The 17,735-nt window shown below is 70.5% G+C and overlaps 1 protein-coding gene across 1 annotated transcript; it reads left to right on the top strand.

Annotated features, from left to right (window-relative positions):
• The first annotated feature begins 784 nt into the window (after positions 1–784).
• BAZ2A (bromodomain adjacent to zinc finger domain 2A) lies at positions 785–16,591 on the top strand. Its single transcript, XM_052810216.1, is given in 36 exon segments — positions 785–920; positions 4,414–4,551; positions 5,096–5,295; positions 5,297–5,395; positions 5,397–5,630; positions 5,632–5,698; positions 6,178–6,363; positions 6,963–7,166; positions 7,505–7,714; positions 7,798–7,858; positions 7,937–8,045; positions 8,222–8,323; positions 8,401–8,611; positions 8,726–8,787; positions 8,905–8,970; positions 9,053–9,244; positions 9,344–9,598; positions 10,014–10,228; positions 10,392–10,466; positions 10,740–10,902; positions 11,017–11,076; positions 11,159–11,294; positions 11,379–11,718; positions 11,720–11,801; positions 11,803–11,859; positions 11,861–11,956; positions 12,278–12,500; positions 12,593–12,748; positions 12,823–12,989; positions 13,059–13,342; positions 13,418–13,550; positions 13,665–13,890; positions 13,893–14,124; positions 14,218–14,347; positions 14,349–14,362; positions 14,469–16,591. Coding segments are annotated over 35 exon segments (5,352 nt in total). The 5' UTR covers positions 785–920; positions 4,414–4,415; the 3' UTR covers positions 14,638–16,591.
• Positions 16,592–17,735: the final 1,144 nt, after the last annotated feature.

Below are 17,735 nucleotides of genomic sequence, written 5' to 3'. Positions count from 1 at the left end.
GCGACCCCCCACACACACCGGCCCCGGGAGCCCCCACCGGGCAGGGAACCCCCGGACCAGCCCCCCCTGGCCCCGCACCGGGCAGGGATTTCCCCACCCCCCCCCACCCCGTCTCCCGGGGCCGTATCGGGACAGCCCCCCCCCCCCCTCCCGCACCGGCACCTCCTCCTCCCCGCGCCGCCCCGGTACCCGGAGGCGCCCCCGGCTCCTACGCAGCGCGGCCCGGCCGGTGCCGCGTGACGTCACCGGGGATCCCGGGGGCCGGGGCGGGTGGGGGGGGCCCGGTGTCCCCTCCGATCCGGGGAGCGCCCGGGTCCGGCGGGGGTCCCGGTACCGGGTCCGGTCCGAGGCCGCCCCCTCCGCGCCGCCGTTCTCTGGGGTCGGTCCGGGGCTGCGGGGGGCGAAGGGAGAACGAAAGGGGAAGCGGGCGGGGGGGGCGGTCCCGGGTGGGGGGGGCCGGGGCGGGGGTGGGGGGGCCGGTCCCGGGGAAAGCGGGGGGACCCGGGGGGGGGGGGGGGAATGTGGGCGGCCCCGCGTGGGGATTCCCCCCGCCCTGACCCCGCCGGGGGCGGGGATCCCCTCCCACGTGGGCGCGCGGCCCGCCTCCCCCCCCCCCGGTGACGCTCGGCGCCGCTCCCGGTGACGCCATCGCGGCGGCGGTGACGTTCGCGGGGGGGGGGGCGGGGGGGGCGGGGCGGGGCGGGGCTGGGACCGCCCGGCGGCGCGAGGCGCTTCCTGCCCTGCGCCGCTGAGCTCCGCTCCGCTCGGCGCGGCGGGCCCGGTGCGCTGCGGCCCGGCCCGGCCCGGCCTGGCCCGGCCCGGTCCGCGCGGAGGGGCCGCGCCATGCGGAGCCGCGTCCCGCCCCGCGCCGCCTGAGCCGGGCCCGGGGCGCCCGCCGGGCCCGCGCCGCCGCCTGCCAGGTGCGGGGTCGGGGCGGAGGGCGGGGGGTAGCGGTCTGCGGCGGCCGTTAACGGCCCGGGGGTGTGTGGGGGGGGGCGGTTGGGGCCCGGCGCGGGGGCCCGGGGATGGCCCCGGCGAGACGGGTGTCGTCGTCCCCCCCGCCTCCTTTCCCGATCTCGGTGAGACACCCCCCCCCCCCCCCCCCCCCCGGCGCATCCCGGTGCCCGGCGAGACCACCCCCTTACCGGCCGCCGGCGAGCCCCCCGCTCCGCTCCCGGTGAGGCGTCTGCGCCCGGCCCGGCTCGGAGCCGCGGGGAGCCCGGGCCCCCCGTCCCCGGTGGCCGGTGCGGTTCCCCCCGGCTTTCCCGTCCCGGACGCAGGAGGGAGACCGAGACACCCCCCCCCCCCCGCCCCGGCACCGTCCCTGTGTCCGCCCCCCCCCCGTTCGGTTCCCCCGCCCCCTCCCGGCCTGGGACCCCCCCTGCGGCGGCGGGTGGGGGCGGGGCGCTCCCCCCCATCCCCGCGAGACCCGGGGGGGGAGGGGGGTGTCCTTGCCGCAGGGAGCGGGGGGGGGGGGGTGTCCCCGCCGGCTGCGGCGCCGCGGACCGGGCGGGGGGAGCCGGTCCCGGGGCCGTGTCCCTCCGTGTCCGTGTGCGTCCCCCCGCAGGAAGTGGCCGGGAAATGGCAGCCGGTTGTTGCGTCTCCTTGTTTTTGAAACGTCCTTTTTAATCAGGTCGCGTCTTGCTCCCGGGGCCGCCCGGTGCTGCCGGGCCGGGGGGGCCGCTGGGCCGGGGGGGGGGGGGGTTGGCCGAGCTCCCTGCCCGGGGAATGGCGCCGGCTAAACGTCACCGACGGCCCCCCCAGGCCCGGAGCTCTGCCCCCCCCCCCCCCCAGCTCCAGGGTCGGTCCCTGCCTGCGAGCGCCCCGTGTCCCCGCCTGGCACCCGCAGCCGCCGGGAGCGCGGTGAGCCCGTGCCGGGTACCGGTGGGTGCTGCCACCACCGCCGGGTTTGGGCCTCAACACCGGGGCGAGCGGGTGCTGCCACGTCGGCTCTGCCCGCTCCGGTGGGAGCCGGAGAGCAGCCCCCGTGCAGCCGCCTTGTCGCCGCCGGTGAGACCCCGGCGATGCTGCCAGGCCGGAGGGTCCCATCCAGCTGCCGGCCGAGTCCCCGGCCCTCGCCCTCCTCACCTCGCCCGCTCACGGCCGGCTCCGGTTACGCACCGTGGCCCAGTTTGCGGCTCCGTGCTCGGTCACGTGCTGCCTGGCGGGGGGAGCAGGGCTGCGGCGGGCAGGAGCCCCGGGCAGGAGGCGATGGCCTCTGCCCGCACCGCGCCCAGCGCTGGCCGAGCTCCCAGCGATGCCGAGGGCGGCTCCGGCACCGGCAGGGCCCAGGGTGTCCCCACACCGGGGCTGGGCCCCGTTTGTCCCCAGACCAAGGGCAAGCTGGCACGCGTGGTATTGCCGCAGCCCCAGGTCCCCGTCCTGGGGCAGCCGCTCGCTGCAGCCGGTGCTGCCACAGCTGGAGCCCCGGCCCCGTGGCTGAGCTGCTCCTGCCCGGCTGGTCTCCCCTCTCCCAGCCCCTCTGCCACTGCTGTAGTTAATTCCCACCTTCCCGGCTTTTATTTTCGCCTCTTGGCCGTGGCGCTTCTCTCCCAGCCGCACTACCTGCGGCTCCCGGCCCCCTCCCCGCACTTGGCGTGCGTCCAGTCCATCCCAGTCTGCGGCGCTGACCTGTGGCCGCCACCTGTCCGGTTCTGGCACGTCCCTTTGCTGCCTCCTCTGACCTCCAAAAGCCGGCAGCGGCGTTCCCAGCCAGCGCATCACACGCGGGGTGGGACCGGAAAGGCTTTTTCTTTTTTCAGTCACCCTGCGGCTGGTTTCCCCCGTGCCGGCCGGGGGCTCCCGGCTGAGGTCGGGGCAGGGGCCAGGCTGCGCCAGCTCATGGGTTGGGGGGGGGGTGGCTGTGGGGCCATCCCGGGACGTCTGGGGAGCAACGTGCGTGTGGCAGCCGCGTCACTGCCCATACGGGTTTCTCTGGCGGATGAATCACCGGTGTCCCCGGCTGGCCGGGAGAGGGCTCGGTGGCCCCGGCCCCTCTGGCCCCCACCAGGGCACCAGCCGACACCAGGGCGAGGAAGGGTGTGATGAAATCCCCGCCTGGGTTTCGACACGGGCCGTGCCACGAGCTGCTGCTGAAGCGCCGCGTCTGCTGAGTTTGTGGCAGCGTTGGCCCTTCCGGAGAGGTTGGCGGAGCCGGCGCCACCTTGGCCAATGGCAGGTTCGGCGTGCACGGCAGGATGGGGAGACGCCAGCTATGGCAGCCCCATGGGGTGTCCCTGCGGGTCCCCACCAGCACCAGGATTCCAATCTCATCTGCTGGGCTTGCAGGGCCTCTGTTCGCCAACACCGTCTGCTCCCCTGCCCCACGTGCCAGGACCCCCTCAGGCGGCTGCCGGCTGTGCGGTGGCACAGCAGGGTCCCATCCTGGGGCTGGCCCCCACTGGGAGCCCTCCTTCTGGTTTGGACGGAGTGTTTGCTGCTCCCAGGCGGTGAAGGTCACCAGCGGCTCCTGCCCATCCCCTGGGCTGTTGCCGAGCAGCTCTGGGGCTCCAGCTCCTGCTTGCTGCTGGCTGTGACATGAGGCCAGCCTGAATCCTGTTTCAGGCAGCTGCCGCAGAAAGTGTCCCTGGAGCTGTGCCTGGGGGGGACGGGGCTCAGGTCTGTGCATGGGCTGCCGTGGGGCACAGGGTCCCCTCCGGCTGGGGGGGATTGCACCTACGGTGGGGCCACCGGCTGTCACCACAGAGGCATTTCTGTCCTGGGAGCGCGGTGTTCCTCAGGGAGCGTGGGGCTGTGCTGGGGCCCCGCAGGGTCACAGAGCTGCTCTTGGGGGGCCGGTGCTTCCCTGGGAAAATGCCCCTGCGGGTCCGCCGGCCGAGAGCCTGCTGGAGCTCCAGCAGTCTAGCCCCATGCCGGGGCCCCGGCATGGCGGCGCCAGGGAGCCCGAGCACTTGAGTTTAATGCGGGAAGAAGCGCGGGCGGGCGGCAAGCGGGGTTTCGTGGTGATGGCCGTCCCTGGGGACGCTGGAGCGTGGTGACGAGCTGTGCTCACGCAGGTGGCAGCTCGTCCTGCTAGGGCTGCCGGGCCTGGGCCAGCTTGCAGCAGAGGCAGCATCATCTCTGCTGTGCTTGGGGCCCCCAGCGAGGGGGCACCACGGTCCCCGGGGGGCTTTTGCCATTACTCCTTGCCCTCCCCAGCCCCCGCCACGTTTCCCTCGAGCTCCGGGTTGGGAGCTCGCCCTGCCCTAGGCCGGGGACCTGACGCTTCCCCGGGCTCTCTGCCCGTGCTGGCACTGCCTGTCACAGGGAGCAGCTCTGCCCCGGCACGGGAGCGGAGGGTCCCCACCCTCCCCGTGGGCCCCGGCGGTGGGTGGCAGGGCTGGGCGCTCGCCGCGCTGGCAGCCCCGGTCCCCCGCTGGCGGTTGACCCTGGTGCCTCTTCTCCCCTCTGCAGAAATGGAAACAAACAACCATTTTAACTTCACTGGCCTTTCCTCTGCACCCGCTGCCTCAGGACCGAAACCCACGCCTGCCTCAGGGGACAGCCCCTTCACCCACGGCTCCCCGCTCAGCTTCCCCCCACAAGGGAAAAGTAAGTGCCCCTCGGGGCCGGCGCAGCCCAGCCCGGGGTCGCAGGGACAGAGGGCCTGCGGCCGGCGGCAGCTCCTCGCGCGTGGGGCTGGGGCCAGGGGTCTGTCGCGTGCCCACCGTCGCCTTGGCCTAGAAAAGCGGCCGTGCCAGAACAGGGTCTCTGCGTGGATTTGGCTGGTCAGCTGATCCAGCGCAGCCCTGCCAAGCGCCTCGGCTAATCCCCGGCATCCTGCGGCTCTCAGCCCGATGCCGGTGAAGCCCCGCGGCAAGGGCCGGTTTTCACCAAGTGGGGAGCTGCTTTCAGGGGTTCTCGGAGGGGTGCAACCGTCCAGCTCTGTCCAGGTGCAGGTGATGGTCACGCTGGGGCGGGGGGGCACCGGTGGGACAGGGGACTTGATGGCTGCTGGGCCGTGTCCTTAAACCATCTGTCCTTAAACCTCTCGTCCACCGTTGGTGGGGCCTTGCCAGCACCGCACGAAGGAGGGCGTCGAGATGCCCCCACCACACCACTGACCCCGGCTGTCTCTCCTCTGGCTCCCTCGCAGGTCTGAACGGGGGCATGAATGTCAATGGCTTCTCTACTGTATCTCACCCCAGTACTTCAGGGACCTTCACCTCCAGCTCGCCGCCCGCCGGCACGCCGCCCCTCCGCACCTACGACTGCCTCTGGGACTACGCGCCGTACCCGCCCGCCGGTGCCGGCGGCCTCAAGGACAGCAAGCCCCCACCGCCCCCACCCGCTCTCCGGCCTCGGACATTTCCCACTCAATGGCATCGCCGGGGGGTCCAGGCCAGCGTCCCCGGGGCATGGCACTAACCTGCGGGGGGCCGGGCAGGAGTTCTGGGGGCAACGGCACCCCCGGCCCCATGGGGCTGAACTTCGACTCGCAGGAGCTGTACGACTCCTTCCATGACCAGAGCTTCGAGCTGATGCAGAAACGGGCCAGCCAGCTTCTACACACGGCTGCCCAGCCCTCCCCCATGCTGGGCTCCGGCACCCAGCCCTTCTCGCTGCCGCCAGGCCCACCGGAGGAGCCGGGCGCTGGCGAGGGACACGCCGATGCTGCAGCCAAAGAGATCCCCCCCTGCCATTGCGGAGAACGGCGGCGGGCTGGTGGGCAGCATGGAGCTGGAGGAGGCGCAGCCAGGTAGGAGCCCGGCGCTGCCGGTGCGGGCGGGCACAGCTCTGGGCTGCGGCACCGTGGCCCGGACAGGCGGGTGCTGGATCCTTAGCCGGGACGGTGGGAGTTGGGCATCACGCTCCCTGGGGAGGCCGAGCCCCTCCGACCCGCCTGCCCTGTGTCCCGGCCAAGGTTTGGCCTGTCGCAACTCAGAGTCGGTGTTGGGATCTCGTTAAACCGGGCCGGGCGCAGCCCGCGGCGTCACCGCCGGCAGAGCGGCGTGTCCCCCCCCCCCTCCGTGGGCGTGTGCGCAAGCCCTGGGGGTGGCTGGGTGCCACGGGAGGGCTGGGTGCCGGGGGGGAGGCCCCGAAGCCAACCGTCCCGGTGCAAATGGCGGTGGCTCGTGCCGGGTGATACCCCGGGGCGGGGGGTGGTCAGGCCTTGGGCTCTGTCACCGTCACGTCCCGCTGCTACGGGATCTGTTTTCAGTCCGTTGTTCCCTTTAGACTTGAAGATCTGCAACTACAACGGGTCTGCCCCCGGCGTGGTGCCGCTCGGGCAGGAGGGGCCTGTCCTGGCCCCCGGCGCGGGCAGCGACTGCCTGGGGGACGCGTCGCCCATCGCCCCTCGGCTGGAGGACGCCCACATCCTCAGCGAAGACCCCCTGGAGCCCTTCGAGTCCCTGGCCAGAGGTAGGGAGGCTGCCAGGGGAGCGGGGGGTGGGCTTCGGGGCCGCGGCGGGCAGGATGGGCAGCTGCCCGGCCCCAGCCAGCACGGCCATCCCCTGCGCTGCCCCGTGCCCGGGAAAGCGGCGCCCAGCCCCTCTCGGCCCCCTCCGGGCGACGGGGACGGCGATGGCGGTGGCGATGGCGATGGCGGTGGCGGAGGCCTTCTCCAGCGGCCTCGGCGGGCAGGCAGCCCTGGGCAGGCGCTGGCGGGCAGGGGCGGGCCCGCGTCCCTGCCGCGTCCCTCCCGCGCCAGCCTCCTCTGCGCTCCCTTCCTTCCCTTCCTTCCCAGCTCCGTGACGAGGCTGTTACTCAGCGCCTGAACTTCCGCGCTGGTGAACATCACCGCCACCGCCACGGCCATTTTGGGCTCCTCCGCTTCCCAGAGGAGGGGGGCGTGGCTGGGGGCGCAGAAACCCCTTAACCCCTCTTCTGCCGGCGCCTTTTCGGCTTGGGGGGGGGGTCCGGCTGCCCCCCGCGCCCGCTGTGCCCGGCCGCCCCTCGGGAGCGGAGATGTGGGTCTGCGTGCCCCCAGCCCAGGTCCTGGTGCTCACCCCCCCCCCCAGACCCCGGCACCGGGGACCTCTACGCGATGGACGACTCGCAGCTGGTGAGCGACAAGTCCCCCCTGGAGGAGCCCCCCGACCTGGCCGGCCTGCGTTGCGCCGCCAGCCCCCCGCTCCACGCCGCCGGCCCCTTCAGCCTGCTGCCCGCCAGCCCCCCGCCTGCCCCGCTGCTCACCAGCCCCGGCTCGCCACCCACCCTGCACGGTACGTGCCACACCAGGACGGGCCCGTGTTCCCCCCCGCGCCGGCCGGCCAGCCGCTCGCCCCCCCACCCCAGCCGGCCCCCGTGCCTGGGGGCGGTGGCCGCCCCGCCGGCCTCGTTCTGCCTCCGCGGCTGCCGCAGCACCTTTGTGTCCGGGCAGAGCGGGGACCCCCCACGGCTGCGGCCGGTGCTGGCGGGGACCCCGCAGGGGATGGACGGTGCGCCGGTGCGGGCACCTGCCCCTGGCTGGACGTGAGCCCCCACGGGGCTGTCTGGTGTCATGGGCGGAGCAGGAAGGCGGCCGCGCTCGGCGGTGACGTCCCTGACCTTGGCTCCGCAGACGGCAGCGTCGACCTGAACGGCAGCAGCCACGCGGGGCTGGAGGAGTCGGGGTCCCTGGGGCTCGACCCTCCGCTGGAGCCGGACTCCCCGGCCCCGTCCGCAGAGGAGGAGGAGGAGGAGGAAGAGGCCGCCGACAGCTGTCCGGAGACTTCAGCCGCACCAGAAGGAGAGAGCGAGGAGGCTGCCCCGCTGAGCACCTCGGCAGCAGGTAAAGCCGGGACCCCCCCCCCCCGCGGATGCCCCCCTCCAGCCAGCGCGCCCGAGCCCAGCGTCCTGTCCCCTCTCTCGCAGGTGATGTCCCCCGCCGGCGCATCGCCACCCAGGAGGAGGTGCGCTTTCCCCTGCAGCACGGGTACGTGGCACCATTCCCTTCCCTCCGTCCGGCCCCGCGGCCGCCCCGCGGCACCGGGCTGAAGCTCCTTGTGCCCAGGTGGAGGCGGGAGGTGCGGATCAAGAAGGGGAACCACCGCTGGCAGGGCGAGACCTGGTACTACGGGCCCTGTGGGAAGAGGATGAAGCAGTTCCCGGAGGTGATCAAGGTACGGTCCCCGGGGAGAGCGGGGTGGGGGCTGACCTGGGGTCCTGGTCTGCCACAGGTCCCCCCGGCTCTGCCAGAGCCCCCGACTGCAGCAGACGGACATTGCTGTGAGCCGGCAGCTGTGAGGCCCGGAGCGCTGAGCCCTGCTCACGGCCTTTCTCCTCCTCCTCCCCCCAGTACCTGAGCAGGAACGTGGTGCAGGACGTCCGGCGCGAGCACTTCAGCTTCAGCCCCCGCATGCCGGTGGGAGACTTCTATGAGGAGCGGGACACGCCGGAGGTGGGTCTGGGGGCAGCTGAGCCACCCTGTCCCCCCTAGTGCTGTGCTGCAGGAGGTGACCCAGATTTGTGCCGCAGGGTCTGCAGTGGGTGAAACTGAGCCCCGAGGAGATCCCCTCGCGCATCCAGGCCATCACAGGCAAGCGCGGGCGACCCCGCAATGCCGAGAAGGCGAAGCCCAAGGAGCCGCCGGCTGCGAAACGCGGCCGGGGCCGGCCTCCCAAGGTCAAGATGGTCGACTTGCTGAGCAAGACGGACGCGCGGCTGCTGAAGAGGCTGGAAGCCCAAGGTACCCCCTCCCTGGTCCCGCCGGCTCAGGGCGGCTCGTGCAGCCCCTCGCAGGCTGGCTCTGGTGGGACCCCAGCAGCTGGTCCATCGCCACTCTCCCTCTCTGCTCTCACAGAGGTGCTCAGTGATGAGGACAAGCTGAAAATGAGCAAAATCAAGAAGAAAATGAGGCGGAAGGTACAAGTGGCTGCGTGGGGGATTGGGGGTGGCTCTGGGACCCCTCCGGGTCTGGGGTAGGGGCTTCTCTACTGTGGGAAGGCCACTGGGTCCCTGAGCTGGTCTTGCCCCTTCCAGGCCAAGAACAAGCAGAAGCAGGAAGCCAAAGCCCCCAGAGGGAAGGAGGCCAAGAAGAAGTCCAAGGTGAGTCTGCGGGTACGAGGGGGCCGGGAAGCGGGGAGGAGATGGAGCCGCTCTCCCCACACGTCCCGGCCTCTGTCCTCAGGCCAAGGAGAAGAAGGGCAAACCGGAGAAGGGCAAGGACAAAGCGCGGCCCAAGGAGAAGAAGGGCAAAGGGGCTCGCAAGGCGGACAAGGGCCTGCTGGCCCAGCGGCGCCTGGAGGAGCGACGGCGGCAGCAGCTCATCCTGGAGGAGATGAAGAAGCCCACGGAGGATATGTGCCTGGGGGACCACCAGGTGGGCTGGGGCACAGGGGGCTCGGCTGGGCTGAGCCGGTGAGCTGGTGCCCTGCCCGGTGCCTCGCCAGCCCTGACCACCCCCTCTCCTCCCCTGCAGCCCCTGCCAGCCTTCTCCCGCATCCCGGGCCTCATCCTGCCCAGCCGCGCCTTCTCCAACTGCCTGACGGTCGTGGAGTTTCTCCAGAGCTACGGCAAGGTCCTGGGCTTTGACCCGGCCAAGGATGTGCCCAGCCTGTGCACGCTGCAGGAGGGGCTGTTGGGAGTGGGCGACAGCGCAGGCGAAGTGCAGGATCTGCTCGTGCGGCTGCTGCAGGCTGCGCTCTACGACCCCGGACTGCCACCCTACTGCCAGGTAAGCCAGCCCCGGCCCCTTCCCTAGCTGAGTTGGGGGTGTCAGTGCCCACGAGACCCTGGCTGCTGCAGGTTCAGGATGGGGGAGCCCAGATTTGGGAGGTGCTGCTCTTGCTGCAGCCTCCTGCACCCTCTCTCTGTGCCCAGCTGGCTCCTAGCCCCTGGCAGCCCTTGGGGTGCTCCCTTGTCTGTCCTGCTGCGCGGGCCTGGGGCCGTGGCAGGCAGGCGGCGCTGCCTGGCCCTGCCCAGCTGCCTGGGACACCCCTGGGCTTGTTCCCACTCAGGCTCCTGTTCCTGGCCTGGTTTTCCCAACCATGGGGTGCTGGTGTCCTCCCCGTCTTATTTCTTCTCCTCCTCCAAACCGCCCTGTGGGGCAGGAGTTGATTCCCTGAAACCCCCTGCTCTGCTCTGCCCAGTCCCTGAAGATCCTGGGGGAAAAGGTGTCGGAGATCAGCCTGAACCGCGACACCGTCTCCGAGATCCTGCGCTGCTTCCTGACGGCGTACGGGGCAGGCGAGGACCTGTGCGACGGGCTGCGGACCAAGCCCTTCCAGGCGCTGCCCCCGGAGAAGAAAGCCGCTATCCTGGCCTTCCTGGTGAACGAGCTGAACAGCAGCGCCCTCATCATCAAGTGAGCGCGGGTGGGGGGCAAGCGCGTCCTCTGATCCCGGCCCCCCCTGCCCGCGGGCACGGCGTGGGCAGCGCAGGCGTGTTGGTGCCTGGCATGGGCCCCTCTCCTTCCCGGGTGAGCTGCGTGGAGCCACTCACCGCAGCCAGTCCCCGTCTCCTTGCAGCGAGATCGACAAGACCCTGGAGAACATGTCCAACTACAGGAAGAACAAGTGGATCATCGAGGGCCGGCTGCGCAGGTAGGTGGGGGGGTGGGGGGGCTGCCTGTGGCTCCTGCTGCCTGCACCCGCTTGGCAGGCAGCACCGCCTGCCTACCGGCTGAGGGGGGGGCTGCCCCACTGGATGTGCTGGGTCCCATTTGTGGCCTCTGCACCTTACCCTCTGCGCCCCGGGGTTGGGGGGTCTCGGGGTGACTTTTCTAGCTCTGCGTTGTAACCACGTGCGTCGGCCTGCCGGGGGGAGCGGGCTGCGCATGGGAGCAGGCAGCGGACGCCTCTGCTGTGTCTCGGCAGGTTGAAGGTCGCCTTGGCCAAGAAGACGGGACGTCCTGAATCAGAGATCACCGGCCTGGAGGACGGGCGGCGCCGGCGCAGCTCCCGCCTGACAGAGGAGACGGGCCTGGAGATGGAGGAGGAGGAGGAGAGCCGCGGACGGAAATCCCGCAGGGAGGAGGAGGTGGGGTGGCCGCGGGGTCCGTCACTCACAGTGGGGCAGAGGTGGGGACGTTGCCCTCGGGGGTCTCTTCCCTGCCCGCCCGCGCTTCCCTGACAGGTCCCATCTCTTCCCCAGGCCGACACGTCAGCGTCCAGCGTCCCTGAGCTCGAGAGGCAGATAGAGAAGCTGGCCAAGGTGAGCGGGCGGTGGAGGGCTGGTGGTTCGTCCCCCACTGCAGGGCTGCAGGTCCCATCACCGCTCTGCACTCTCCCCACAGAGGCAGATGTTCTTCCGCAAGAAGCTGCTCCATTCCTCACAGACACTGCGAGCAGCTTCTCTGGGCCAGGACCGGTACCGGCGGCGGTACTGGGTCCTGCCCCACCTGGGCGGCATCTTCGTGGAGGGCACAGAGGGTGAGCTGGGAAGGGGCTCCCGGAGAAGGGATCTCCTGGCTGGGAGAGGACCCTGCATCTCATCTCCTTTTCCTGCCCTTGCAGTGGCTGAGGAAGCACCACAGGAGCCTCCGGAGGAGAAGGTGTCCCCCCGTGCCTCCCCAGTGAAGGAGGAGCCGGTGGATGTGCCCATTCCCAGCCGGACAAACTGCACGGCCTCACGCTGCCGTGGCCGGCCCCGGAAGAGCAAAGAGGAGCTGTCGCAGCACTGCGGGCCCAGACCCCCCCCCGTCAATGGGGTCCTGGAGGAGTCAGTGCCCCTGGGGCAGAGCCAGCACGACCTCAGCCAGTCCGCCTTCCTCTCCTGGCTGAGCCAGACGCAGTCGTCCCTGCTCAAGGACTCCGTCCTCACCCCGGACAGCAGCCCCGGCAAGGGGGACACGGGGGCTCCCACCGCTCGAGGCCCCATTGGACCCTGCGGAGGAGGAAGAGGAGGAGGAAGAGGAGGAGAGTGCCCCTGAGGCTGCGGAAAAAGCGGGGGCCCTGGTTCAACCTGCTGCCCCGGACGCCCTGCGATGACCGAGCCCCCCCTCGCTACCTCCTCTGCTGAGCCCTTGCTGCGAGCCACCATGCAGCCCCGCAGCCAGCCCCGCAGCGAGCTGCCCAAGGGCTCGGCCAGGCAGGTATGTGCTTGGGCCCGGTTGGGGCTGGCGGGGGGCTGCACCCAGCGTTTCCACCCCAGCCTGCGGGGACCATGTTGGGGGGAACCTCCCTGGGCAGCTGTGGGGGAGCAGGGTGGGACCCTCTGCCTGGGCACTGGACACCCCCGGGGCTGGGGGATGCTGTCCTTGTGGCAGCACACCGGGAGCTCGGTCCTGCTGCCCCCAACCCTCTGGGCTGAGCTCGTGAGAAGCAAAACAGCCGCAGGACTGGGGGGGCCATGGGGTCAGGGACCAAGGAGCGGGTGTATGCCTGGCCCTTCTGACAAACTCCATCCCCACCAGCTGAACGGTCTCCCCATGGACGACCCCACGGCTCCCCTGCTCGCTTCCACACCGGTGCACGCCGGCGCCAGGGCCCACGGTGCCTGCCCCAGGAGCCGGGGCAGCCTGGAGAAGCTGGACTTACCAGGGCAGCCCAAGCGCCGAGGGCGGCCCCCTACCAAATTCTTCAAGCAGATTGAACAGAAGTACTTGACCCAGCTGACGGAGCAGCCTGTTCCCCCTGGTGAGAGCCCAGCCCAGCCCCGGGACCCCCAGGATAGGGGCTGCCGGTGTTGAGCTGAGCAGGTTGCTGAGCGCCGTGGTGCTGCCTTGCAGAGATGCAGAGCGGCTGGTGGTGGCTGCAGGACCCCGAGGAGCTGGAGGCAGTGGCTCGCGCGCTGCACCCGCGGGGCATCCGGGAGAAGGCGCTGCACAAGCACCTCACCAAGCACAAGGAGTTCCTGCGGGAGGTCTGCCTGCGTGCCACCACCGGTAAGGGCTGCCCGCGCGGGCTGGGGTGGGGGGCCGCTGCCCGTCCCGCCGCTGAGCCCACCCTCCGCCCCCAGACCCCATCTTCCACCTGCGCCCCGAGGCGGCCGGTGCCGCCGCCGTGTCTCAGGAAGCCCTGGCCCAGTGGTCGGTGATGGAGAGAGCCTACGAGACCGACCTCTCCGTCCTGCAGTGGGTGGAGGAGCTGGAGCAGCGCGTGCTGATGGCAGACCTGCAGATCCGGGTAGGTGCCGGGCCAGGCGCTGCGGTGGTCTCGGCTGGGCGCCCACCCTGAGCCCCTCTTCTCTCGCAGGGCTGGACGTGCCCCAGCCCCGACTCTACGCGGGATGACCTGCAGTACTGCGAGCACAAGGTGGAGCCCCTGGAAGACATCACTGTCCGGAGCCGGCGGGACGGGCTGCCGCTGTGCCGGGAGCGCACCAACCCCCTGGACCTGGCGGTGCTGCGGCTGGCGGCGCTGGAGCAGAACGTGGAGCGGCGCTACCTGAAGGAGCCGCTCTGGCCCCTGCACGAAGTGGTGGTGGAGAAGGCCGTGCTGAGCAACCCCGAGGAGCTGAGCCTGGGCCCCACCGAGATGTGAGCCCCGCGCCCCTCCTGGCTGCGCCGCTGGGATGCGAGCGGCTCCGGCTGAGCACCTCCTTCCCACCGCAGAGCCTACGAGATCACGCCCCGGGTCCGGACATGGCGGCAGACGCTGGAGCGGTGCCGCAGCGCAGCCCAGGTCTCCCTCTGCATCTACCAGCTGGAGAAATCCATCGCCTGGGAGAAGTCGGTCAACAGAGTGGTGAGAGCCCGTGCCACGCCGCTGGGTGGGAGGGCCACAGCCGCCTGCCAGGGCCGGCCACCACGGGGTGGCGGGGACCCCCACGCCGGCGCAGCTGAGCCCCGCTCCCCGCAGACCTGCCTGGTGTGCCGGCGCGGTGACGATGATGAGCACCTGCTGCTGTGTGACGGCTGCGACCGCGGCTGCCACCTCTACTGCCACCGGCCCAAGATGACGGAGGTGCCTGAGGGCGACTGGTTCTGCTCCGTCTGTGTCTCCCGGGTAGGTCGCGGGGCAGCCCCCCACCCACCGGGGCCGGCGGTGGTGACCCCGGGTTCTGGCGGTGACCCCCATCCCCTCCCCGCAGGCAGGGGGAGTACCGGGACCCCGTCTCGCCCCGGCGAGGCAAGAAACGGAAACGGGGGCGTCTTTTCGCGGGGAGCCTCGTGGAGGAGGAGGAGAGCCCGCGCCGCCGGCCGGCCTCGCGCCGCCGCGAGGGGCTGCCCGTGCCGCGCTACGCGGGCGAGGGGCTGTCCCCCGCCAAGCGGAGGGGCGCAACGCTGCGGGGCCAGCCCAGCGACCTGACCTTCTGCGAGTGAGTGGAGCCGGGGGGGACGGGATGGGACCCGGGGCCACGTCACCGGGGGCTCACCCTGACCCTGCCACCCCCCCCCCCTTCCGCCCCCAGGATCATCCTGATGGAGATGGAGTCGCACGAGGACGCCTGGCCCTTCCTGGAGCCCGTCAACCCCCGCCTGGTCCCCGGCTACCGCAAGATCATCAAGAACCCCATGGACTTCGCCACCATGCGCACGCGGGCTGCTGCGGGGCGGGTGAGCGGGCGTCCCGGGTGGGATGGGGGGTCCCTCCTAGGGATGGGAGGTCCCTCGGGGGCCGGCGGGGGTCCTCGGCCACCACCGACCGCCCTCCTGCCCGCAGGTACTCGAGCTCGGAGGAGTTTGCGGCCGACGCCATGCTGGTGTTCGACAACTGCCAGACCTTCAACGAGGACGACTCGGACGTGGGCAAGGCCGGGCACGCCATGCGCAAGTTCTTCGAGAGCCGGTGGGAGGAGTTTTATCAGGGAAAACACGCTACTAATCCGTGAGCAGGGTGGGCCGGCGCCCCCCCACCCCCCCTTCCCCGCCCGGCCGGGGCTGGGGGTCGTCCCCCCCCCCCCCCCCCCCCCCCGCGCCCCCCCAAGAACTGACTCCTCTGGAGCTGATCTCGCTGCCTGCTGATCCTGCGCGGGGGCCCCCCCGGCTGGCGCGAACGGGCCCCCGCCCCGCGGCCCCTTCCCGCTGCCCGGACAGCCCCCCCTGCCCAGACCTCCTCCCCCCCCCCCAGCACCACAAACTCACAGACTGTGTAAGCCAAAAAGAAAAAAAAAAGAGGTGTTTTTTTCTTTCTTTCTTTTAAATTTTATTTTCTAATTAAGAACAGAAACAGCCCCCCCCGCCCCCCCCCCCCCCCAACAAACGAGGGAAGCGAATCCTCCCCGCTGGGAATATTTAATAATAGCAATAGTTCGTAGTGAATGTGTCCGAGCACTCCTGTGCAGCGTCTACATGCATTAACGGCCAGTAAAGTGGACTTAGCCCCCCCCCCGCCTCGCCACCCCCCACCCCGGCCGGGACCCCCCCGCCCGCGCAGACACTTTACGGGGAGGGGGGCCCCCGGTGCAGCCCCCCCGCTGCCCTCGGACCCCCTGCCCGCGGCCGGGGTGGGCGCCAGCCCCTCCCCACCTGGCTCCAGGGACCAAACTGGGGAGGGCGGGGGGGGCCCCGGCAGCCCCTTTCCCTGCCTCCACGTCTCAGGAAGAGCCCGGCCCCCCCTCCCCGGCACGAGGACCCCCGGGGCTGGGCCGGGGTCCTGGCAGCCCCCGACTGGGATCCCTCAGGGATGCTATTGCAGGCCCCGGGGGGGGCCCAGCCCTCTGCCCCGCCTCCCCCCCCCCCTTCCCCCCCCCCCAACCATGGACTTGAAGCCTCAGGCGGGTGTTTGCCCCCCAGACCCCTGCCAGGTCGAGGGGGGTTGCACTGGGTGGGGAGGGGGCCCCCCCAGCTGGCGGGGGCCTGAGCTGGGGTGGGGGTCCCCCCCCCCCACTCCCAGGTCCCCCTTACGCGGTGGGCAGCCAGGGAGGGGGCTAGGACACCCCCCGCAGCCCCCCCGGCCAGGATATTACGGGTACTCGCTCTGGGGGTTCGGCGGCCGGCGGGGCCGTGGGGGGGCCCCGGGCGCGTCCCCCCCCCGGTCCCACAGAGCACTGAAAACAACTCACCTACCTGGGCAGGAGGGGGCCCCGGCCGCGCCCCCCGCCCCCCCCGTCTCTCAAAGTAGCCTTTTTTCTATCAGATAACCTCAGAAACTTTTTATTTTATTTTATTTTTTTGCTTTGAAATAAGAGGTGGATTTGAAGTCTATTTGAACTGACTTTATATTACGCATAAATATTTATATTTTATCTAAATAACTGCGCTGTAACAAACTTTTTTTGTGGTTTGTTTTTTAGTAATGTTTCGGATCCGTCAGGTTTTTTTCCGTCGTGGGAAAGTTTTCGGGAGTCTCCGTATCGTTCTCGTGTTCGTTCAGTTGAAATCCCCACCCTCACCCCCCCCCCGGTTTGACACCCCTCTACCCCTGCACCCCCAAAGGCCCCCCCACCCACGGCCGGTGCCCGCCCCCCACAGCCCCTGCCGGGCCTGGGGTGGGGGGGGCCAGGGCCGTTTCTCTTTGCCCCCCCAGCCCTGGTGCCCCCCGGCCGGGGGCAGCGGTGTTGCCGGGAGCATCGTGTCCCCCCCCCCCAGCTGCGGCCCCTTCCAGCTCACCGGCCGCCTTTTCTATAACCAGCCGTGTCGTTTTAGTGACTTTTTGATAATGTACAGGTTTTGTGAATTTAAATTTATTTCTTTCTATATTTTTAGGACCAATCTCATTTTTAATAAGGTTTAAAGGAGGAAAGGCAGACTCTAGCCCTCCTCTCCGTTGCCTGTTGATGTCCCCACGAGCTGTAGGACCCCGCGTGTCGCGTTCGAGAATAAACAACTCACGTTTGATAGACACACGCTGGTCTGAGCCCTCTGTGGGAGCGGGGGGCTACGGGGGGGCTTGGGCTTGGGGGGGGGGGACCCAGGTTATGGGGTGCTGCAGGGACCCCTGAGCTGAAGGGGGATGCTTTGGGGGACCCTGAGCTGCAGGGGGACTGCGAGGACTCTCCCCTTGCTCCCCCCCACCCTCCGTCTCCCCACATGACAGAGTCATTTGCTTTTCTTGCCTTTTTATTTAAAAACAAAAAAAAACAAAACCTCGAAGGGGGGGGAGCTGTTTGGGGGGGAGGGGGGGGGCCGAGCGCGGAAGCAGGAGGAAGAAATACAAAACTAGAAACCTCTCGAGATTTTAAAAAAAAGCAACTTAAAAACCTGTACAAAATGCGCTACGTATAAATTAAAGGGGGGGCAGGAGGGAGCCGGGGGGGGCCTTGGCTTTCTCCTCTGCAGCTCAGGCCCCCCAGGGCCAGTGGGACCTCGACACTCAGTCCCCCCCGGCAGCAGGGTGGGGGCTCAGCATGGGGGTCCCAGGGCCCCCGGGCCCCCGGGAAGGGGGAATGGGGCCGCCTGTGGGTCTCCCTCTTTGGTTCCTTCCTTGGGGGGGTCTGAGCCCCCCGACCAAAGGGGCCATGCCCGGGGTGGGGGGGGCCGGGCAGTAGCAGCAATGGGAGAGGTGGGTGATGGCTGGAAACCGGGGGGGGGTGGCGTCACCCCAGGCAGGGGGCAAAGGGCCACAGCCCCCTGCCCCCCCCAGGCCTGGGCTGAGCATGCACCGAGCTGTGGGGTGAGGTAGATGTGTGGCAGGGGGTCCCCGCTGCCCCGGGGTGGGGGGGGGCCCTCAGCCCCGGGGGGTGAGGCTGGGGACTCCGCTGCACTGGCGGGACTGGAAGAACCAGGAGGCCCTGGGCAGAGCTGGGGCGGGGGGGGGGGGGGGCACAGCTGGCCCCAGAGCTGGAAGCAAGTGGGGGGGGGCTGCCCGCCCCACCGAGGGGGACAGACAGATGGACGGACCCACAGCGGGGGCTCGTGAAGCCGGAGGGGGCCCGGGCAGCTGAGGCCCCCCCCCCCGCGACTCCCTCAATCTTTGGTTGCAAGAGCTGCCCCCGTGGGACCCCCTGATTGTCGCTGTGTGGGGCGGGGGCTGGGGGGCGGGGGGGGG

This window comes from Harpia harpyja, chromosome 15 (assembly GCF_026419915.1).
Source record: "Harpia harpyja isolate bHarHar1 chromosome 15, bHarHar1 primary haplotype, whole genome shotgun sequence".
NCBI lineage: Eukaryota > Metazoa > Chordata > Aves > Accipitriformes > Accipitridae > Harpia > Harpia harpyja.
Note: the sequence above shows the minus strand (reverse complement) of the source record. Positions and strands in the feature narration are given on the sequence as shown.